The 24,472-nt window shown below is 41.6% G+C and overlaps 1 protein-coding gene across 1 annotated transcript in view; it reads left to right on the top strand.

Annotated features, from left to right (window-relative positions):
- LONP2 (lon peptidase 2, peroxisomal) overlaps positions 1-24,472 on the top strand; it is a 205,345-nt gene that overhangs the window by 168,161 nt on the left and 12,712 nt on the right. The window contains exon 13 of the mRNA XM_030204378.1: positions 23,357-23,564. Within this exon, the coding sequence (XP_030060238.1) occupies positions 23,357-23,564 (208 nt within the window). The remainder of the gene's footprint in view (positions 1-23,356; positions 23,565-24,472) is intronic.

Here is a 24,472-nt window from a genome sequence, read left to right as displayed (position 1 = left end):
TAATGTTGCAGTTGAATATTTTCAAGACGTGTGAAAAATCAAGCTTACCTTTCTAATTACACCACAACATTCAACATGATCGAAAAAAAGGTGACGTGGTCAGTGGATTTGTTTCTTACTATGTGGCCTGCAAATGTAATATTTCAATGGTTTTTAGTCTATCCCTTATATGTGACCTAGTCAGCCTGGTTTTCAGGATATCCACGGTGCATATGCATGAATGGAGCACTGCTTTCAAATGTCCCCCATGTGTATTCATCGTGGCTGTGCTGAAAACCAGTACTCAAGTACCAGGTTGAAAAATCCTGTAGTATCAGATTTATGTATACATAAAATTTACTACATCACTGTTTCCACCAGCAAGGCCATCAGGGTGGTGTATAGACTAAAAGAAAATTGACTGCTGATTCTGATGTTGCCATGCATGGATTATATACAGTAAATAGATTTAAGCTGGAGTGCATTACTGCAGAATAACTATGTGGAGGACTGTAAATGGGGGAGTAGCCTAGTGGTTAGCGGAGTGGGCTCAGAACCCAGGGATCTGGGTTCAGTTCCCACTGCAACTCTTTGTGATCCTGAGTAAGTCACTCATCCCTCCATTGCCCCAGGTAGAAAAAACTTTGATTGTGAGCCTACTAGAGACAGAGAAAGTATCTGAATACAATATCTAAACTGCTTTGAGAGTCCTGGAGTCCTGGCACCATGAGTCTTCATTAGAAATCTATGGATTTTCCTCCTATTTTATAAGTGTTCCCAACATAACCCCCCCCCCCCCCCCAATGAGGTCATACACTGGGGCTTTTTCTAGAATCCTGTAATTTTAGGCTCCTAATCCAGCCACTAAGATGATGTTGATTTAGCCTCCATGGAGGGGTGAGATTATAGAATGCCACCTCTGCATCTTTAGGTGAACCAGCAAGCTGAAGGCCCAAATTAAATAGGGGCCTTCTGCATGGCAGTGCACTATAACTTACCCACCAGACCTATCAACACGCACATTTTTATCTGTTAATGTAGAAAGTAAATTTTGGCGATATATGTTTGCTGTCATTATAGTAGAAGTACTGACTTAAAGACTTATATGGTCTGTGCCAGAGCTGGTGGCGGGAGGTGGGGCTGGTGGTTGGGAGGCGGGGATAGTGCTGGGCAGACTTATATGGTCTGTGCCAGAGCCAGTGGTTGGGAGGCGGGGATAGTGCTGGGCAGAGTTATACGGTCTGTGCCCTGAAGAGCACAGGTGCAAATCAAAGTAGGGTATACACAAAAAGTAGCACATATGAGTTATCTTGTTGGGCAGACTGGATGGACCGTGCAGGTCTTTTTCTGCCGTCATCTACTATGTTAGCTGAGAATTGATCACAGGTAGTGATTTGCACAGAGGATCAAAGCTCCAAGTTTCAATCTGAGATTTCCATTGACCACCTCTGTTTCCATTTAAGAGGGTAATCTGCCTTGTCTGTCAGTGCAATTTGGTGAATTATCAGATGAAGATAACTCTGGAATTATCTAATAAATGGGCATCTTCCAATAGAATTATTCAAAGGCAGGAAAATGTATAAAGGACCTAGAATTAGCCCTCTTACAAAGAAAGGTTTAGCCTTGGAGAAGAGATGGTTTTTTTTTTAAAGATTTCTTTGTTTAATTCTGGCAGTTTTCCAGAACTTGAATTTATGCTCTGTAAACTGCATGATGATTTAAATAAAGGTTCTAGTCAAATAGGGCTGACTTCTTTTATATCGCCTTCCTGGGAGTTGGAATAGGTCTAAGTCACAATTACAAGAAATTATTTCACAGGCAATTTGTCAGTTCTCAAGATTGATAATATGGGGTGATTTAAATCTTCACTTAGAGCAGAGGTGTGCTGGGAAATTTTTAACAGGCTCTCTCTCCAGGTATTGCCAGTCCTGCAATTTAGGGGGGGGGGCTCCGAGGTGGATTGGGGGGGGGGCAACACATTCCTCTCCTCCTTTCCCCCCAAGCGGGCAATCTAGGCAGGTAGGCCGAGCCCCACAAGCCAAATAAATGGACAGCCGCCACTCGGCTCTGAGCAGCATGCCAGGAATTGTCACGCATGAGAAGTCCTGGCATTCTGCTCAGAGCCAGAAACGAGCAGCAAGGAGAAGCAGCAGTCCATTTATTGGGCTGGCGGGGCTTGATATCCCTGCCAGCAAAGGTAAAAGAGTTAAGAGATTCCAAGTGTGTCCCGTCTCAAAGCTGGAGATTTACCACCACCCTTCTGGAGATTGAAGGCCAATGAGTGAGGTTTTTCTTGTGGGCATCCATACACGTATTGCAAAAGTAAACAACAACTACTTTTAAAGAGTACGTCCTAAACTTAATTATTTTCTCATTTCCATCTTCCTAAATTCCAGACAGCAGATGTACACATCAGCAGGACCTCCAAACTACGCCCTTGCTACCAACAATTAAAAAAAAAACACAATATGGATGGAGCAGCTCACCCACACCCCCTTGCCTCTTCTACCACGATTAGTCTTTTTAAACTAGTTCTGGCACACATCAGCAAGAGCGGGGCTGCTTCACCAAAATCCCATGTGCCTTCCTTCAGCCTGTCCCGCCCGCATATGCAGCACTGGCAACAAGAAGAGGCAAGGAGGTGCGAGGGGGTGGGGGGAATTAGAAGACAAAGATAGCAAGTGCAGAGAGGAGGGGGGAAGAGAAGATCCTATGCCACAGGGAATGCCAATGCCAGGAGAGTACCCGAGCCCAAATTTTGGGAGCTGGTTGTTAAAGTAACTACTTTAAAAACCGGCTCCCAAAATTCTTAAATATCTAACAAACAGTGACATAACTAAATGCATGAATTTCTTTCGCTGGAGAAAATGTTAGTAGATTCTAAGGGCGTTAAGACTAAGAAGTGGTTCCTTCAACTTTGGTTGCCCTATTTGCTCACTTTGTCTTCTAGGGTGTGTTCTGTCTCTTTGAACACCTTGGATTGCTAATCTGATCCTGCCTACAAATTGGTCAGTAGCACGGTTGAACTCCCTGGTATAGCTAGGACAGGTTCATTGTATTGTTTGTTGCTGCTATACTGGGCATTATCAAGGTGGGGCTGGGGTCCTGATGGGCATTGTGTTCACGGATGATGTATTTTTGCATTTTGTGTTAAGTTTGAATCTTGTTAAATACCAACATATTTTAACATAAAACAATATTTGGTATTACAGCTGGAAGAAATTGCTGTTTTGCTTTTGGCTTCTGAGTATAAATTATGACTGCATGGCTGAAAAAGCGAGTACTGTACAATCAGATTGAAATTACATACTACACACAAGTTTACAACATTCTTTGAAAACAAATCTCAGAAAATATTGTTTTTAAGAAAAATTTAAATGTCTCAATTTGCAACAATAATATATTGCACAAATGGGCCAGCCCAGAGGCCCATTGACCATGGAAAGATCTGGGTTTGATTATCTGGTCAGCCAAAGTTAAGGTATGCTGCGGAGGCAATGTTCACAATTCCTGAGGAAGAAAAGGCAATCCCAGTTTAACGGCTCATTTTTGGACCCTTTGGTTGTAGGATTCTTGAAGGAACCCTGGCACATGTCCTAGCCAAGTACTGTTCCTGCAACAGCTAAACTAAATGAGTTGGGAGGGGATGTCCACTAGGGAACAAGCCCCAAGTAGTGGCAAATGAAGGTTTCTGATTGAGCTGTAAGTTCAGAGTAGAAAGAGAAAACAGCTGGGCCAAAAAAGTTGAATAACAAACAGACTACACTAAAAATGTTCCTTTGTGTTGAAACTCAGAAAGAACATGTTGTTGTTATGATTTCTGTGGTCATCTGCTTTTAACACCAAGGAATATGTATACCTAAAACAATACCCAGATGAAAGGTTCATTTGCGGACTAGTGCCTTTCAAATATTTGAACATCTGTATCATATCACCTCTGTTTCTCCTTTCCTCCAGGACGTGTTCGGGTCAGCAAGTCTCTCCTCATACGTCTTGTAACGCAAATCCCATACCATACACACCTTAGTGAGTGAAGCCCAAAGTTTGTACATGAGGTAATAGTGAAATGACATACTCAAAGTCACACGGAGCATCAGTGGGAGAAGTGAGATTTGAACCCTGGTTTATTGGAATCAAGATTCTTCAAAAACTCATTAGCTTATGAATGTAGGTGCAGAAAAGCTGTCCTTGAAGAGTGGCATTATGCAGGAAACTGAAATCAACTAGGTAATTTAGGTTTGTTACTGCCATTCATGAAAGCAGTTGATCTTACTTTAAAGCAGTTCATAGGGTGACAAACCTTAGATGAGGCAAATTGATTTGATAGTCTTGCAAGAAAATGCTTTCCAGTCGTTCAGGCTGGTTTTCCCTCTGGAGGTGAGGGATCAATTACTAGGAAGTGCACAATATTTCTTTGTCTTGCACTGGAACCTGGCCATAGATTTTAAAATTCAGATGTCCCAGAGCCGGTCAGGACTGAATTGTTCAACTGTCAGTGTCACAGAGCATTTTCACTTCTAGGTCAAGAGTTCAAATCCAGCTCAGGTCTTTACAGACTTTTAAAAAATGGGCTATGAGAAGAGTGTTCTCAGTTCATTTCCAGGGGCCACAGGAGAAGTATTTACATTGCAGCCACTCTTCAATTCCAATACATCTGTGAATTTTGATGCACATCTACTTGCTAATATAATCCCCTGATAGGTTAGGAATTGCTAGAAGAGGAAGTCCCTTTGGAGAGTCACTGGGGGAAGTGACTGGGAGGTCCCTGGGTGGGAGGAAGCCCAGCCCAAAGGGAGTATTTTGGGAATAGAATGCAGAGTAATAGTTCCCTGGTACTGAAGAGTGACAGATGGAGGAGATTGGAAAAAGATAAAGATGATAGTTTGCCCTTTAAGGGGGGGGTCTTTGGCTGCCTGATGGTCCTCTGTCAGTGACCTGGAGAAGAAAGGGGAACCCCAAATAGGAGAAGTAAAACCACTGGCTGAAAGGAGAGTTGTGGCACAGCAAAGTAACAACTTGAAGAGGAGAGCTATGGGTGAGCAGTGGAGAGTATACCCATCCCAAAGCCAGGATGAGCCAGTGCAAATGTCACCTTGGAAGGAGGTCAGACTGGACCTGAGGGTAAGAGTGGAGCACAAGCTTTGGGACATTATTCTCTGGGATAGGTATGGACAGGAGTATGTAAAAAGTGTATATAGTCCTGCTGACAGGTACCTGTAAATATATTCAAGAGAGGAGAACATAGGTGTTCCCCTGCGGAACACCAGAAGGATTTTGGTTTTAAACGCTTTACATTCCCTGTTGAAGAGGTGAAATGGATTGATGATCTTGTGGCAGAGTTTAAGAATAAATGGTTTGAGTTTCTATGAGCTGCTGACTCCAGTGTGTTCATTTGGACTTAAGAGAATATAAGTGACTATCAAGTCACTTAACAGCCAGTCCAAATCCCCACAGTTTTTTTTTATTTGGACTTGTTTTGGGGGTTTCATGGGGGAGAAGAGGGTAATCCCACCTGCTAACACTTCTTTCCCCCCAGGTGGATGCACCAAGTAAGTGAGGGGACCGATGGAGACTGCCTTTGGGAGGCTTCAACCGAGTCGGACTCCAAATCAAAGAGTGCTTGTGTTAGGGGTGTTACACTAACTTATGAAGGATTGTACATTGTTTGCATATGGTCATATATATTCTATGACTGTCTGACCATTGTGAGTTCTCTTTTGAAACCATTGCTTTCACGGATTGATTTGGGAGGAGAAAGGGTTAATATAGTTTTCTTACTTCTACTACTACTACTACTATTTAGCATTTCTATAGCGCTACAAGGCATACGCAGCGCTGCACAAACATAGAAGAAAGACAGTCCCTGCTCAAAGAGCTACTTCTCCTCTCGAGACCTTTTATTTGCCAGGAAGAAATGCCAAAAACAGATGACAGTGATGCAGATGTGAGGTTCACAATTTTATTTGTGAATAGGGAGTTTGTAATACTAACTAAAATGTTTTAGAAAAGAAATGGGACTAGCTGATTTGGCTAGTCAGTAGTCAAGGGATTAAAAATGTTTGTAGGGTTGGGGTTAAAGTTTTAAGGTAAAGATCATGGTACCATAGCCCCAACTGAGGATGATTTCACTAGACTTAGATACACAAAGGACAGGAGAAAACTACCAGACCTGCCAAAGAAAAAAGAAATTACATTGGAAATTAAATCAGATGCCGAAAGCATGTGGTTGGAAGTAAGATGTTACAGTGAAGTCCAATGGTAGATTGTTAAAAGGAGGTAGCATGGAGGAACGAAGGGTTGTAAGAGATACTGAGCTTGCTTAACATAACATTTATGAGTTGAATACTGACAAATCAGAGGCTGCATGTGCATTACCATAGTAAAAAGTAACGTATTAATTTACTTTTTACTATGTTAATGCATACCTCCTTTTAACAGTTTACCATTAATTCTTCTGTTGTCCCAATTTTAAAATCATATCAGTAATTCCTTCACAGATTTTGAAACCAAGGAGAGCAACTGAAAATCATTCCTGCCTCAGCCACTAGACACCAGGGATAACCATTGATACATCATTGGTGGACTAGAGATGCCTTTGGGGATATTAGAGGTCAAGGAGGACTCTTGGTGAGGGGGGGGGTTGAGAGGACTGATCTGGGGGATGGAAAGTAAGGGGTCCTCACAACAATTCTTTAGCCTCAGCCTCTCTAAGATGGCCCAGGGAACTGGCATTATTTTTCCATGAGTAACACATCAGGCAAAGTTCAACCCAATCTGCATTATTTGATTTGTATAATAAGGTGCTTTGTATTATTATTATTATTATTATTATTATCATTATTATGTAGTGTGCATTAGAGTAAACTGTGTGTTACAGTAAAATGATGTTTTGCTCTTTAATGCACGTTAGTAACTTGCCCCCGCCACCCCTCCAAATGGTTTTACATTCCTTTTTTTATGGATTCATTTTGTAATTACATTGGAGTTTTAATTTTACCCCATATGATTTCTCCTTCATCTTTGTGGTACTAACAGCAGTGCACTTTTCAACGTACAAGTTGATTTATAAAGAGAGCTTTTGCCAATGTATTACTTCACCTACTTCTCTGACATTTCAGGGTTTTTTGGGGTTTTTTTTGGAATTTTCACCACAAAAGTTGTTTTTATATTGAGGTTTGGTTTTGTTTATCCCTGGCCCTGCACCTTGGTACAGATCTGGGTTTGTAATCTAGAGAGAGTGTGTCCTTGGGCGCACACTGTAGTTTACAGCCATCTCTGTGTTACAATAAGTAAAAGAATCGCTGTGATACAGCTCATGTTCTTAGACCTTCTAACATAAAAACATAGTTAGAGCCAAGAAATGGAAAGTTTTCTTGAAGCAACAATACTAAAATGAGATTTCTACATAATTAGGTTGGAAGTTAAAATCATCAAGATCTCCTTTTTTCAGTTCTGATTTTTAAATTAAAATTTCTAGGGAAAATATGTGTTCTCGTAAACGCTTCCTGTGGTAACCAAATAAATGAACTTTTAGTGCACAGATGCATGTGGTAAGACTCACCAGCAGCAGAGACATTGTTCAATACATAGCCAGCAGGCATAAAACAGAGGCAAATAGATCAAAGAAGGGGATAGCACTCCAAAAGTAGCAGATCTCAAACAGAGAACTAGGTTAAAAAAAAAAAAGTGGGGAAGGAAATTAGAGCACAATTTATGAAATTATTTCCAATCTCTCTACATAGTGTGTGAGAGACTTGGACAAGAGGAGCAGTTTGAATGGATTAGGACCCAAACATTCTGTTGCTTTGAAAAGAAGAATAAAATGAAGCCAAGCATGATGATGTATCAAACCATTAAATGTCACTGTCAACAGATAAAGGAGGATGGATGGATTTTACAATCCTATATAATAATTCTCACCAGAAACGTTCTAATGAGTGACTGCCTGTGTCCGTGGCTCCTGGAGTTGCTGAGCTAGGCTCCGCGTGTTGCTCCGCGTGTTGCTCCGCGTGTTTCCCTACTCCTCCCCCTGCCTGGGAATCAGCTGTGAGTGCGCCGCTCAAACACCCCCTTGGCGCATGACCCAAGCCCCCCCCCCCGACACATCAAACACCCCCCCCCCCCCCCCCCCGAAGCACATCAACCCCCTCGCCACCTGCAGCTGCCACTGGTAACGCTGTCCAGCCGCTGCTGCTTCTCCTGTTGAGCAGCAGCGGCTGCTACAAAAAGAAAAAAAGCCATAAATGTTTTTAAACATCAAGCACGGCACCGCAGACAGCCATCAGGCATTGGCTGTCGGCTCTGCAGCCGCTCCTCCTCTCGCCTCCACGTCACTGCCCCTGGAGTAAGACTCAGGAGGAGCGCAGCGTCGTGAGAGGCGAGAGGAGGAGCAGCGGCAGAGCCGATAGCCAATGCCTGATGGCTGTCTGCGGTGCCATGCTTGATGTTTAAAAACATTTATGATTTTTTTTTTTTCTTTTTGTAGCGGCCGCTGCTGCTCAACAGAAGAAACAGCAGCGGCCGGACAGCGTTACCAGTGGCAGCTGCGGGTGGCAAGGGGGTTTGATGCGAGGGGGGAGGTGAGGGTTGCTGGACATGGATGGCTGGAGGGGGGGGCGGGGAGAGGGAGGTGGGGAGGAGGTCCTGAGACCAGAGAGGTGGGGTGGGGAGGGGGGGCCCTGCGAGAGGGGGGTAGGGGACCTGCGGGAGGGGGGCACACACTGTCTCTCACATATGCTCTCTGACACACTCTCTGTCTATCACACTCTATCTCTCTGTCACACACACACAGTCTCACACACACAGACACTCTGTCTCTCACACACTCTCTCTCTCTCTCTCTCACACACACACACTGTCTCTCTCTCTCATTCTTGCTCTGACACACACACACTCTCTCAAACATACACACTCCAAGGAAAACCTTGCTAGTGCCCGTTTCATTTCTGTGAGAAACGGGCCTTTTTTACTAGTTTAAACATAAAGTGCCACAGCAGCAGGTTTTGCCATGCTTCTCCATCACTAGTTGGCAGTGATGGTTCAGTCACTAGATGACACTGTACATAGCAACCATTACAAAAGCTACACAGCTCAGTCATTAGGTTTCACAAGAAAATGTATAGGAAAGAAAATTAAATACACATCTGAATTCTTGAAAGCCAGTGTGGTAGCACTGGGAGGGTGACTGGGGAAGAAAGTACGCAGAGCATGTCTCATGGAATTATTTCTGGTCCCCCTAAGTGTTTTGGCTCTTTGGGTATCTGTGACCAGGAAACTAGAGAAGAGGGCGAAGCAGCTTGAAAGGTGTATCAAATTTTTTAAGATGCAGAAGCTAGAACTTAATCTCCTATTTAAGAGCATTGAGCCATTTTGGGGGGAAGATTATTTCTCTACTACTGTTGGCCTGATCTGGACAATTTTGAATTGCATGTCTTTTCCTCAGATTTCCTCCCCTGGCCAAATTTAGTCCCATTTCATGGCCCTAAGACACATTTGCTTCCTCAGGGGTTAATAAACAACACTTATCTGATTTTGTTTGCTATCTAGAACCTGATATATCAATATTTTTTCATATAAACACAGAATGGGAGACCTACTTTATTGAGTCAGGCCTGTGTTAATTAGTGTCCATGGTTGTTTTCAATTCCATGGGTGCAGGAGCAAATAACTGCAAGACCAACAGTAAAAAGGTCCACCATTATCAAAATACGATGACATATATGGTCTAACATACAGCAATATTTATTTATTAGGATTTATTTACCACCTTTTTGAAGGAATTCACTTAAGTCGGTATACAGCAAGAATAAGTCAAACATAAGCAATAGACAATTACAGCAGTAAAAATATTCAAACAACAATACAAAATATGGCATAGTATTCTACATTACAGTGTCAACACAATAAAACATTTTCATAGACAGCACAGGGTATAAGCAAAAAATGGAATATATTTAGATAGATGAGATAGAGTAAGAGGAGTAAGAAAATAAGGTGCTAATTTAAAGAAAATTGCAAATGAGGTAAGAAAGGTGCTTGAATCTTAGCTAGGGTAGGAGTGGATAAATATGACCTGGTATAGTATGTGCAACTGGTGTCATTCTGTGTGTGTGTGTGTGTGTGTGTGAGTGACTAGTTAGTTACTTCTTCCATTAAAGGCCTGGTTGAAGAGCCACGCTTTCACCTGCATCCTGAAGTAGAGACAGCCTTTCAAGAAATGCATTCCAGAGTGTGGAGGCTACTCCAGAGATGGCTCACTTGTAGGTATCACATTGTGTGATGTCCTTTGGAGAAAGTGTGGTTAGGGATACTTGTTGGGAGGACCTTAGTGTCCTTGGAAGTATGTAGAGGGAGATCCTGTTCTTCAAGGACTCTGGGCCATTTCCTTTAAGGGCCTTGAAGACCAAACATAGAGTTTTAAATTTGGTCCTGTGTTGTACCAGTAGCCAGTGAAGTTTTTGCAAAAATGGTGTGATGTGGTCACGTCGCTTACAACCTTCTATTAGTCTTGCGTAAGAATTCTGAATCAATTGGAGCTGGAGATTTAAAAAAAAATAAAAAGCAGATCACAAAATTTCAAAATAGTCCAATTTATTCACCAGTAAAATAATAAATAGATAATCAAAAGCCCGACACGGCCATGCTTCGCCCTCTCAAGGGCTTCATCAGGGGCTTGTCAGTAAACATATAGAGAAATAGAATTGCATTAGTATAAATCATGACCAAAAGTATATAAAAATTATTATAACTATCAATTATAAATACACTCCATATATATAAAAAGTAGACATTTAAAAGTGTTAATCATCTAAAAACACATATGCCACATAACAGCAGCCTTAATAGAAATGCATAAGAATACATACCCCAGAGATGTAATCACACAGTTTCATCTACTGGTTTTAAAGATCTGGAAACAAAGAACAAACTGTGCTTGATTTAGATTTAAATATTCTCTTAATATGTGACATTATTCACTTTGGCGCTCATGAGACAACAATTTAGTAGAAAGAAAAACATTAATTGCATATCTTCTCTCCCAGAAAAGCAGCAGCACTGGTGGTGAATCTGTCCATTATAAAACTTGTTCCAACTTTGAGTTGTAGCCAACTATGTACCCAAATTCCCAACCTTGCCTTCCAGCTCTTCCGGCCTAGTGTCACGCTTGCTAAGCTTATTTGTTTTGCAAACTCTGAAATCCCAGAATACAATCATAAAAGTGGCTTCATTTCTAATTAGCATTTTACAAATGTCTTCTAGAACCACTTTCTTCTCTTACATTCACCCAGGCCAGACAACATCTTCAGAAGGGGAACTGAAACTCTATGTGAAGAATTAGTATCAATCAAAAATCCCCCTCTCATTTGCCCACTCTCCACAGAAGAGACTTGTTCGCCTTCATTGATGCTAGCAGGTAGTTAATTCTGAGCAGTCCATATTTGGGATCTCTCCCTCTCCAGAGTCGGCATCCAGGAATTGTCCAGACAGGGGAAGGATAGAGCTGCCAGTGAAGCTTAATGATACCTCTTGCTCAGTATAGAGTGCTCTACTCCTCCTCATTCAATTGATATCAGGTGTGCTGGGGAACAGATGGCAATCCATCAGTTCTCCGGTTATCAGCAGAGAACCCAAAGCTATTTGAAAACACTTGGTCTTCATTTTCCCAATTTCTGGAGCAACATTGGTAAGCAAAAAAGAAGAAATAAAATTAACCTTGCCAAAGCAGAGCAGAATGTTCACACGGCCTCAAACAACACCATCATGGATCTTCTGAAAACACTTTAACTGAGCTTCACGCTCCATTTGCCAACCCTATTTCTTGCCTTATGCATATATATAGATAGATTTCTTTATCAGCACAAGTGTTTTGATTTTCAATACCAGTTCAGCCTAAGATGTGTATTTCAGCTTGCCTGTATTTTTATTCAAACATGCAAGTGTTTTGTACAGACTTCTGAAGCAGGCCATATGGTTAAATCACTACTACTATTTATCATTTCTATAGCACTACAAGGCATACGCAGCGCTGTACACCATACACAAAAAGACAGTCCCTGCGCAAAGAGCTTACAATCTAGATAAGACAGGCAGACAGACAGAACAATTAAGGGTAAGGGAATAAAGAGGTGAGGATAAAAGGACAGGGCAAGTAAGCAGTGGTTAGGAGTCAAAAGCAGTGGTAAAGAGGTGGGCTTTAAGTTTGGACTTGAAAACAGCCAAAGAGGGGGCTAGACGTACAGGCTCGGGAAGTTTATTCCAGGCGTGAGGTGCAGCAAGATAAAAGGAATGGAGTCTGGAATTAGCAGTAGAGGAGAAGGGGACAGATAAGAGTCATGTCGAGTCTTTGCCACCCACCACTAAAATTTGTGCACCACACCGCTTGCTTTGGGACTGTTTTGTCGCTTTTGCTGTTCGTTGCTTCTGTTTGTTTTTTGGAAAGATTTGGTTTTCTTTGTGTCTGCAGTTTTATACTGCAAACATTTTTGAATGTGTGAAAATCACTGGGTGTTCACACTAAAAAGTCTAATTTCACTGTCTTTAAAGGTAGTCTCATTCCATTTGGCACATAAAGTTAGATAGACCAACAAATAAAACTGTAAAATCATGTTGAACTTCCAAGCGGTTGCTAAGAAAACGAGTAAAAAATCTAGGGGTTACTGTTTTGCCTCACCTTGTATATAAAGATACGATCATTTATATTTAGATAGATAGATATAGATACTATTAATATTTTTAGCAGGACAAGGTCATTCTTTCAGTTAAGCAGTTTGAAATTTATAAATCAGTCAGAGAGCTGATAGCATATCAGCTAAGTGTTGCTGAGGCAAGTTCCTGATCAAAGTATACAAAATGGGGTGCCTTGTTGAACTAAAGACACCATCTGCCTTATGAAGATAAGTTTCATCATCACATTAGCATTTTAATAATGGGCTATTTATTGTCCCTAAATTAAGAGTGTCATTTGCACACTGAGACACATTATTTATTTTTTTACCATCTTCTGTGTTAGTGGGCTTGATATTGGGAGTGAGTGTGGATAATATACTCTATAAAGTTTTGGCTAGTTCATATATACACATTTTAGGTAGACACACAAGAGTCGATAATCTGTACAAAATATGTTTAATATATTATTTTTTGATACAGTGGGTGCACTTTGACAGGGAGACCAATGATGGCAGAGACGAGCAATAAATAATGACCAGCTGTTATTGCATAGTATTTTTATTCAAACATGTGCTCGTGGGAACCAGAAAGTGTCACTGTGGTGGTAGATACTAGTACTGAAGTTCTCCCCCGTTACAATTCATTATTATAATCATTATATCAATATAATTAGCATACACATAATCTACTAATTTAATTGCATTTTGGGGTTTGGGGAGTACTTTTGATTTAGTAGATAAAGACCAGCATGGCAAATCCAATCTGCCTGGAATGTGGCTAGGGGTTGTACCTGCCACTCATGGAGATTCTCGCCCCTTTGGTTTTTAAGGTGGTGCTTCATGCAGGTTAATGCCCTTAAATGCCGCTTTTTTTTTTAACCTGTGAAAGTAATTTAATTTTTGCCTTGGGTTGAAATGCTGTATAATCTTATTCCATCTTTTTTATTAATCATTCTCTTATAATTGTGCTAACATAATGTCTAAAACTTTTTTTTTACATGATTTTCTATTATTATTATTTATTGCATTTGTACCCCACATTATCCCACCTATTTGTGTTTGTCAGTATAGTAATTTCCAACATTTGTGTTTGTCAGTATAGTAATTTCCAACATTTGCATTTCATTTTAACACAATTAGATTTCAAAGTGGATACAATAAGTCCCAACTCCCAATAAAACAAAAGCAAGATTACAACACAGCATAAACATATAAAATGAGTATATCCTTGCTTAAAATACTTGTGAAAAAGACAGGACTTGACAGCCCATCAGAAGAAAATATGAGACATCCATGTACTGTATGCAACAAGCACGGGAAATTCTAAATTGTTTAAAAGAAGTTAGAGTCTGAGCACAGTTTGTGAGCTGGAACGTACATGATGAAATGTGTAAGCCTGTAATACTGACTTCTCTTGCCTGGTTGCACTCGTGTTTTCTTTTGTAGATTCTTTGGCTTAGTTAAAGGGTTCCACTCAAATACTACCTTAAAAAAAAAAAAACTTTTGAGGCATCTTCTACCTCCAAAATGTTAGTTTTCCCTGATCATTGCCTAGTTAAGCTGCATTTCACCAGAGCAAGAATGTCTGGTATGGAGGGTGCATCTTTCCATCAGTCTGTCCATATTGACAATTGTTTGGCGTAAGGTGTGTATTCATAGCTGCTTATCTTTAATGACGAGACAATGCATGTGTACATGTAAGACAGTGCATATCCTGGGAGGAGTATAGGAGGTGCAGTGGGAGTCATGCCTTAGAAATTTTAAGGGGCCCTGGAGAGGTGAGTAACAGGTGTCGAGTTTTATATCCATTTCTGTAATTATCAAGTTACTGAGCTTTACACAGATCTCCCAGAGCCTTTATTTCTCTTGTCCATTCTCTGTTTTCTAACGTATAAGCTCCAAAGAGCAAAGAAGGCCTTTATGTCTGTGCAATGTTGTGTGCACCTTGTATAAATTACAATAATAATAATAATACAGACGTTGGCCTGAAAATCAACACTGTGTTTTAGTAAGACTGTCATCATTGATCAGAATGCTGCAAGGGTTCTTAGTTCCAGGCCTCAAGGATCTCTTTGTAACACCAATTGTATCTGTCAACCGTGGAATGGCGATGCCATAACAGGTCTTTGTAGGCCACATTGAGCCTGCAAATAAGTGGGAAAATGCGGGATACAAATGTAATAAATAAAATAATAAAAGTCCAGTCTGGTTACATAGAAACCAAACTATGGAAAATTGAGGTTGAAGGGAGGGCAGACTCCGGAGTAATGTCAGGAAGTATTTTTTTCACAGAGAGGGTGGTGGATATGTTTAATGCTCTCCTTCGGGAGGTGGTGGAGATGAAAACGATAATGGAATTCAAACATGCGTGGGATAAACACAAAGGAATCCTGTTTAGAAGGAACAGATTCACGGAATCTTAGTGGAGATTAGGTGGCGACGCCGGTAATTGGGAAGCATAAACAGTGCTGGGCGGACTTCTACGGTCTACGCCTTGACCGTGACTGAATAGATATGGATGGGCTGGAGTGTAAATTTTAAGGGGTTTCGACGTTAGCTTCAGAACTTAGTACAAGAAGAGTGCTGGGCAGACTTCTGTGGTCTGTGCCGTGAGAATGGTAAGGACAAATCAAACTCTGGTATAAAGTATCTCGTACCATGTAAAATGAGTTTATCTTGTTGGGCAGACTGGATGGACTGTACGGGTCTTTATCTGCCGTCATTTACTATGTTACTAAGTTAAATCAAGTACATGCAGATATGCCTGATGAATAGTCATCTTGGATATCCTGACAATTAAGCCTGTTTGGAGCATTTGAGGGCCAGTGTTTATAACACTGGCCTAGTTGCTGTTGCCAATAAATTCTGCTGTGCAAAGCAGGAAAAAAATGGAAATAGTGCAAAGCTTGGGTTTTTTTTAGATTTGGTGTGGAGTCTATCTGGCACTTAATTCAAAATATAAAAGAAAAACATTAGGGATACCATCAGACAGAATCTTTGTCACACTACTGTGGTGACAGCTCTATATGTCATGGAGGGAACATGAGACTGACAAACTGCAGCTGTTGCTTCGGCTGCTCCTCCTGGCGATTCTCCAGACAGACTCAGCAGATGAAGCTGCACTATTTTGGGTCCTCCTTTGCAGAGCTAGAGAGAGCTCTAGCCACAACATGCTGTTTCTGTGAAACTGATTAAACTGTTCAAGCCAGGCGTCGAAATGAGAACGAAATACAAAGAAGCTGAAGAAACCTGGGGGCCCTTTTACTAAGCCATGTAAGCGTCTACGCACGCCCAACATGCACCAAAATGGAGTTACTGCCCGACTGCGTGGCTCTTGCAGTAATTTCATTTTTGGCGCTCGTCTGAAACATGCATCTGAAAAATATTTTTTTATTTTCAGGCACTCGCCAAGTGGCATTTGATGCGCATAGGTCATTACCACCCGGATTCTTTACCACTAGGTCAATAGCTTTTTTTTACAGGCACGCTAAAAAATGGATCGGCGCGCGCCCCGAACCCGCGCCTACACTACCGCAAGCCATTTTTCAGCATGCCTTTGTAAAAGGACCCCCTGGTCAGCAAGCCATCAGGGTTTAGGATGTGCTGGCAGAAAGAACAACATGTGTTCAAAAAACCAGCATATGTCCATATCAACCTAAAGATTGTGTGCAAGAAAAGAAATGGAGTAGTGTTATGGTATAAAGTTAGGTGCCGTTTGTAGAATAGCGCTTAGCACCGGGAACCACAACTACATTTAGGTGTGACCAATCCCCCAACCTAAATTTGGTATGGATCCCCATTTAGCAACGTGCATAAATTGTGGAAATAACCCCAGTCCGCCCATGACCCCCCTTTTGGACCGGCACATAAAATTTACTGATATAAATTTTTATTAAATCCAATTAGCACCAATAACTTCTTGTTAAGCCTGTTAGTGCTAATTGGCTCATTATTCAATTAAATTGTGCATTCCCAAATCTGCGCATGCAATTTTTAGCAACTTTTATATCATTTGGAGGTAAGTGTTTGAGCTAAAACACGGTAAAATAAACATCATTTAAATGATGCAATTAACAATATGTCACAAGTTTGCAGTCACTGTGAATGCTCAAAGTGTCCACCCTCCAGCTTTAACACAGGCCTTCAGTCACTTTGGGAAGTATTCAGAAGCTTTGTCAATTGGTCCCTTTGGTAGGTTGTCCAAGAACATCTGCCAACACCATTCCCATGATTGCTGTTCCGATCCAAAATGCTTTTAAAGAAATGACCTATAAATTATCATATTATCAAGTGCAAATTATTTGATTTTAAATTACTGTTTACAAAAGTCTAAGCTACTGTGACATCATTAACAGTAAGCTGGTACCCCGTTGTTGTTTTTTTTTTTCAAAATAATGGTAGTTTTACATTGCAAACATTTTAGAATGTGTGAAAATTGTTGAGTGGTCACACTAAAAAGTTTGTAACTTTGCCGTATTCAAAGATAATTTCATTTCACTCAGCACATAACTACTACTACTACTTAACATTTCTAGAGCGCTACTGGGGTTACGCAGCACTGTACAGTTTAACAAAGAACGACAGTCCCTGCTCAAAGGAGCTTTGAATCTAAAAGACGAAATGTCAAGTTGGGGCAGTCAAGATTTCCTGAATAGAGGTGTAGTGGTTAGGTGCCGAAGGCGACATTGAAGAGGTGGGCTTTGAGCAAGGATTTGAAGATGTGCAGGGAAGGGGGCCTGGCGTATGGGCTCAGGGAGTTTATTCCAAGCATGGGGTGAGGCGAGGCAGAAAGGGCGGAGCCTGGAGTTGGCGGTGATGGAGAAGGATACTGAGAGGAGGGGTTTGTCTTGAGAGCGGAGATATAAACCACAAATAAAGCTATAAAATTTCACTTTGAAATTCCAAGCAGTTCCTGAGAAAATAGCAAAAAACCTCTCGAGAGGTTTACTTTTTTTTTTTTTTTTTGCTTCACCCAGGGTGTGCTCAGGCCTCCCATGGTAATTTTGGTATTGCACTAAAAAATAAAATTTCTTTTTTTTAGCACTAATCACATGAGCCTTTACTGCCTACAAAATAGGTGGCAGTAGGAGTTCACACACTAATGGCCACGTGCCAGTGGGAAGGTTATTGCAAGGTCATTAATACAGAAAATAGAAAAATCGTCTGTTTTACCCCCCATAGAAAAAATGGCCGTAGCATAAAAGAATGACCTACATAAGGACACGCTGAGGCTACTTTTTACTGCAGTTTGGTAAAAGAGCCTCTTAGTCAAATAAAAACTCATGTTTAAATCCCATGTAACTGCCTGTTTCTTTATTACTCCGATTGAAGGGAACTCTTTCAAAAGCTAGTCATGACTATATTGAGTTAATCCAGTGCTTTTTTTGTGCCGGTACGCAACGGTACGGCGTACCGGCACCTTTTTTTTTTTTGCTCCCCCCCGCCCCGTGAGTCCATGTCCCGCACGCAGTGCCAGCCCCCATTTCCGGCTGCTGCTGCTTCTTCTGTTGAGCAGCAGCGGCCACTACACAAAGAAAAGAAGATTTTTAAAAAAAAATGAAACCTGGCTGAAACGCGGCACCCCAGCACTGTAGACAGCCATTAGGCATTGGCTGTTGCCCCGCAGCCGCTCCTCCTCTTGCCTCTACGTCACTGCGCTCCTCCGGGGTCTTCCTCCAGGGGCAGTGACGTAGAGGCAAGAGGAGGAGCGGCTGCGGGGCAACAGCCAATGCCTAATGGCTGTCTACAGTGCTGGGGTGCCGCGTTTCAGCCAGGTTTCATTTTTTTTTTTAAATCTTCTTTTTCTTTGTGTAGTGGCCGCTGCTGCTCAACAGAAGAAGCAGCAGCGGCCGGAAATAGGGGCTGGAGCCGCGTGTGTCACGACTTCGCGCCGTTCGCGGGAAACTTGGCACGGAGAGGGAAACCAACAGAGGGAAGGATTGGGGAGAGAGAGAAAGAGGGAAAACAACAGAGGGAAGGATTGGGGGGAGAGAGAGAGAGGGAAAACAACAGAGGGAAGGATTGGGGAGAGAGAGAGAAAAAGGGAAACCAACAGAGGGAAGGATTGGGGAGAGAGAGAAAGAGGGAAAACAACAGAGGGAAGGATTGGGGAGAGAGAGAAAGAGGGAAAACAGAGGGAAGGATTGGGGAGAGAGAGGGGAAAACAGATGGAAGGAAGGGGAGAGAGGGAAAAACAGATGGAAGGATGGGGAGAGAGAGGGAAAAACAGATGGAAGGATTGGGGAGAGAGGGGAAAAACAGATGGAAGGATGGGGAAAGAGGGAAAAGAACAGAGGGAAGGATTGGGGGGAGAGAGAGAGAGGGAAAACAACAGAGGGAAGGATTGGGGAGAGAGAAAAAGGGAAACCAACAGAGGGAAGGATTGGGGAGAGAGAGAAAGAGGGAAAACAACAGAGGGAAGGATTGGGGAGAGAGAGAAAGAGGGAAAACAACAGAGGGAAGGATTGAGGAGAGAGAGAAAGAGGGAAAACAGAGGGAAGGATTGGAGAGAGAGAGAGGGGAAAACAGAGGGAAGGATGGGGAGAGAGGGAAAAACAGATGGAAGGATGGGGAGAGAGAGGGAAAAACAGATGGAAGGATTGGGAAGAGAGGGGAAAAACAGATGGAAGGATGGGGAGAGAGAGAAAGGGAAAACAACAGGGAAGGATTGGGGAGAGAGAGAAATAGGGAAAACAACAGAGGGAAGGATTGGGGAGAGAGAGGGGAAAACAGATGGAAGGATGGGGAGAGAGGGAAAAACAGATGGAAGGATTGGGGAGAGAGGGGAAAAACAGATGGAAGGATGGGGAGAGAGAGGGAAAAACACGGATGGAAGGATTGGGGAGAGAGGGAAAAACAGATGGAAGGATGGGGAAAGAGAGAGGGAAAACGGAAGGATAGGGAGAGAAAGAGGGAAGACGCTGGATGGAAGAATGCAGAAAGAAATAGGGGAGACACTGGAAGGATGGGGAGAGAAAGCAGAGCTGCTGGATGGAAAAGGGGAATAGAGAAAGACTGGAGAATAAGAGGAAGGGGCATGGGGAGAACAAGGGTGAGGAAAAGATGACAAGCCACAGGTAGATGAAGGAAATTAAAGAATGGATAGTAAGAATGAATTAAATCTGGACATAGAGCCTGAAAAATATTGAAGAAAGCAAAGAAAAAGGAGACAAAAATGACAAATGGCACAGAAGAGTTAAGCGAAAACAAAGGAAAGGAGAATCACAGACTGGGACCAATATGGAAAGAAAAACAGTCACCAGACAACAAAGGTAGAAAAAAATCATTTTATTTTCATTTTAGTGTTTGTAATATGTCCAATTTGAGAATGTACATTGGCTGTCTTATTTTGCACTGGGTATACTGGAGCTGTAAGAGATAACAGAGATTATTTATAATGAAAAAAAAAAATCACGTTTTTTTTTTTTCTCCTATAGTACTGTAATATTTTCAATGATGTCTGTTTATATGCGCCATGGTTGGTATAGGGGGTGTGGTTAATGTGGGTGTGGCTATCATAGGGGTGGAGCCATATGTGGTGACCCCGCCCATAATGAGTACCGGCACCTTTTTTTCTACAAAAAAAGCACTGAGTTAATCCTATAAAAGGTTATCACCTACGAAGTACATAAGTACAGAAGTATTGCCATACTGGGACAGACCAAAGGTCCATCAAGCCCAGCCTCCTGTTTCCAACAGTGGCCAATCCAGGTCACAAATACCTGGCAAGATCCCAAAAAAGTACACTTACACTTAAAAATCACTAAAAACTCACCTGTTTAAAAAGGCATACCCTACCGATCCAACATAAATGACTGATCCCTGTGACACAACATCATTAAAGATCGTAATGGACATTACACAACTCTTCCGCTGAACGAGTCTTTTATGTGGTGGGAGGCAGGGCTGGTGGTTGAGAGGTGGGGATAGTGCTGGGCAGACTTATACGGTCTGTGCCAGAGCCGGTGGTGGGAGGCGGGGCTGGTGGTTGGGAGGCGGGGATAGTGCTGGGCAGACTTATATGGTCTGTGCCCTAAAAAAGACAGGTACAAATCAAGGTAAGGTATTCACAAAAAATGGCACATGTGAGTTTATCTTGTTGCCAGACTGGGTGGACCATGCAGGTCTTTTTCTGCCGTCATCTACTATGTTACTATGTGGTCCTACCACATGATCTTATCCTAATACAACATCACCTTGTATTTGTTTACCCCAGAGCCTGTAACACCTGTCCGGCGCTATGTAAGCCACATTGAGCCTGCAAATAGATGGGAAAATGTGGGATACAAATGTAACAAATAAATAAATATTGCTTTCCCAGAAATAGTGGATTTTTCTCAAGTCCAATTTAATAATGGTCTATGGACTTTTCCTTTAGGAAGCCGTCCAAACCTTTTTTTTTTTAACTCTGCTAAGCTAACTGCCTTTACCACATTCTCTGGCAACGAATTCCAGAGTTTAATTACACATCGAGTGAAGAAAACTTTTCTCCGATTGTAGCTTCATTGCATGCCCCCTAGTCCTAGTATTTTTAGAAGCATAGACACTTCATGTCTACCCGTTCAACTCCACTCATTATTTTATAGACCTCTATCCTATCTCCCCTCAGCCGCCTTTTCTCCAAGCTGAAGAGCCCTAGCCGCATTAGCCTTTCCTCATAGGGAAGTCGTCCCATCCCCTTTATGATTTTCGTTGTCCTTCTCTGCACCTTTTCTAATTCCACTATATCTTTTTTGAGATGCGGTGACCAAAATTAAACACAGTATTCGAGGTGCGGTTGCACCATGGAGCGATAAAAAGGCATTATAATGTCCTCATTTTTGTTTTCCATTCCTGTCCTAATAATACCTAACATTCTATTTGTTTTCTTAGCCGCAGCAGCACACTGAGCAGAATGTTTCAACGTATCATCAACGACGACACCTAGATCCCTTTCTTGGTCAGTGGAACCTTGCATGACGTAGCTATAATTCGGGTTCCTCTTTCCCACATGCATCACTTTGCACTTGCTCACATTAAGCATCATCTGCCATTAGACGCCCAGTCTCCCAGTCTCGTAAGGTCCTCTTGTAAATTTTCACAATCCTGCCTCGAATTAACAACTTTGAATAACTTTGTGTCATCAAATTTAATTACCTCACTAGTTACTCCCATCTCTAGGTCATTTATAAATATGTTAAAAAGCAGCGGTCCCAGCACAGACCCCTGGGGAACCCCACTAACTACCCTTCTCCATTGAGAATACTGACCATTTAACCTTACTCTCTGTTTTCTTTCTTTTAATCCACAATAGAACACTACCTCCTATCCCATGACTCTCCAATTTCCTCTGGAGTCTTTCATGAGGTACTTTGTCAAACACCTTCTGAAAATCCAGATACACAATATCAACCGGCTCACCTTTATCCACATGTTTGTTTACCCCTTCAAAGAAATGTAATAGATTGGTGAGGCAAGATTTCCCTTCACTGAATCCATGTTGGCTTTGTCTCATTAATCCATGCTTTTGAATATGCTCTGTAATTTTGTTCTTTATAATAGTCTCTACCATTTTGCCTGGCACTGACATCAGACTCACCGGTCTATAATTTCCCAGATCTCCTCTTGAACCTTTTTTAAAAAGTGGTGTTACATTGGCCACCTTCCAATCTTATGGTACCACTCTTGATTTTAAGGATAAATTACATATTACTAACAACAGCTCTGTAAGTTCATTTTTCAGGTCTATCAGTACTCTGGGATGAATACCATCTGGTTCAGGAGATTTGCTACTCTTCAATTTGTAGAACTGCCCCATTACATCCTCCAGGTTTATTGAGAATTCATTCATTTTCTCCGACTCATCAGCTTCGAATACCATTTCTGGCACCAGTATCTCTCCCAAATCTTCCTCCGTGAAGACCAAAGCAAGGAATTAATTTAATCTCTCCGCTATGGCTTTGTCTTCCCTGATCGCCCCTTTTATCCCTCGGTCATCTAGCAGTCCAACCGATTCTTTTGCCAGCTTCCTGCTTTTTAATATACCTTTTTTTGCCTCCAACGCAGTCTTTTTTTTTTTTTTTTCGAAAACCCTGTTAGCCTTCCTTATCAGCGCTTTGCATTTGACTTGACATTCCTTATGCTGTTTCTTATTATTTTTCAGTCGGTTCCTTCCATTTTCTGAAGGATTTTCTTTGAGTTCTTATTTGACCTTATTTCTTGACCCTTATTTCCTACATGAACTAATATGGCAACCGCAATACACAACTTTTCAAACTGGAAGTTTTGTGTTAGGTTTGAGATAAATAAGTGATCGATGAATTCATACACTATTTTGTTTTCACTTGGTGTAGTTGAAATCTAAATGGATGATTTTATCTAGAACAGTGGCTCCCAAACCTGGTCCTGGAGGCACCCTAGCCACTTAGGTTTTCAGTATATCCACAATGAATATTCATGAGAGAAGTTTGCAAGCAGTGGAGGCAGTGCATGCAAATCTCTCATGAATATTCATTGTGGGTATCCTGAAAACCTGACTGGCTGGTGTGCCTCCAGGACCCGATTTGGGAACCACAATAGAACAATAAGACATAAATCCGTTTTACCATGCATGAACAGAACTTACTGTTGTTGTAAATTATGGTTTGAGTCATGGCAATTTTAATTTAAAAAAATCTGCTTTGTTTTACAAGCATTTTTCTGGCTGGTAACTTTGTTATTAATTTGCATTATAGGTATCTGAACGCTTGAGTCAACCTGGAGTAGCAATAGGCTTGGCTTGGACTCCATTAGGTGGTGAGATCATGTTTGTGGAAGCTAGCCGCATGGATGGAGAAGGTCAGCTAACCCTGACTGGACAGCTGGGGGATGTCATGAAGGAGTCAGCACATCTGGCAATAAGCTGGCTGCGCAGTAATGCAAAAAAATATTACTTAACCAACGGTATGTAGTAAAAGGTCTTGGGGACAGCTTTGCAAAGGGTTTTAGAAATGTTTTAAAGGCAGGTTTAATGAGGCTTTACTAATAACTGGGGTTAACAGTAAAATAATGGTAGTCCATGTTGATAATTTCTGCCCTAAATCTCCTTAAACCCCCATTTAAATCCCTTTGGCAGCTTCAAATGTCAATTGCCACCACTTGTGCTTGCAGTTTTCTGAGACTGGCGGACTATACGTATAAATGCCAGCAATTATACATAGAAACTGCTGCATGGTGCTATTCTTTGTTTCCACATACTCTTTCAAAATAGCTGCTTCCTTGTACCTGCTGGCAAATAGAGTTGTATTTTCCAGTGTCTTTCTATGCGTTTTAGAAAAGGCCCAACATTTGGCAGTAGTTTTCCCAATGGCCTATGCAAAATCTGTTATTACAAAAATCATCCTTATGTACCTTTTTAAACTTAAGAGCAAATGTTTGCTAAATAAAGCTGGTGTTTATTTTTCCCTTCCTTCCTTTTTGTAAAATGAGCTTTTTAAAACACTTTATGATCCTGTGTTTTAGATCCCATGGTTCTAGACTGCTAGGGGCCTAATTTATCAAACCTTTTTTTTTTTTTTTTTGGTTTGTTTGCTTTCCTTTCCCATGTCTGTAGGACAAAAGCCTAGATTAGTCAAGGCTTAACTGTTCTAAAGGCTTCCGCTGGCATTCTAGGGCTTGGCTTAAAGAAGATTTTTAAATAATAGGTTGTGTTGGGGTCTGACACCATATAATTTAAGCTGCCTGCACATAGAACAGTTCGAGTATCTGACATCAACTGATAACTACTGAAAATGAGTCTCCAGTATATGTAAATTTATCTCATGCATAGTTATTGTGGCTATCCTGAAAACCCTCCAGACTGTGCAGTCCCC

Source organism: Microcaecilia unicolor, chromosome 5 (genome assembly GCF_901765095.1).
Source record: "Microcaecilia unicolor chromosome 5, aMicUni1.1, whole genome shotgun sequence".
NCBI lineage: Eukaryota > Metazoa > Chordata > Amphibia > Gymnophiona > Siphonopidae > Microcaecilia > Microcaecilia unicolor.
This window is presented reverse-complemented; position numbering and strand designations above follow the sequence as displayed.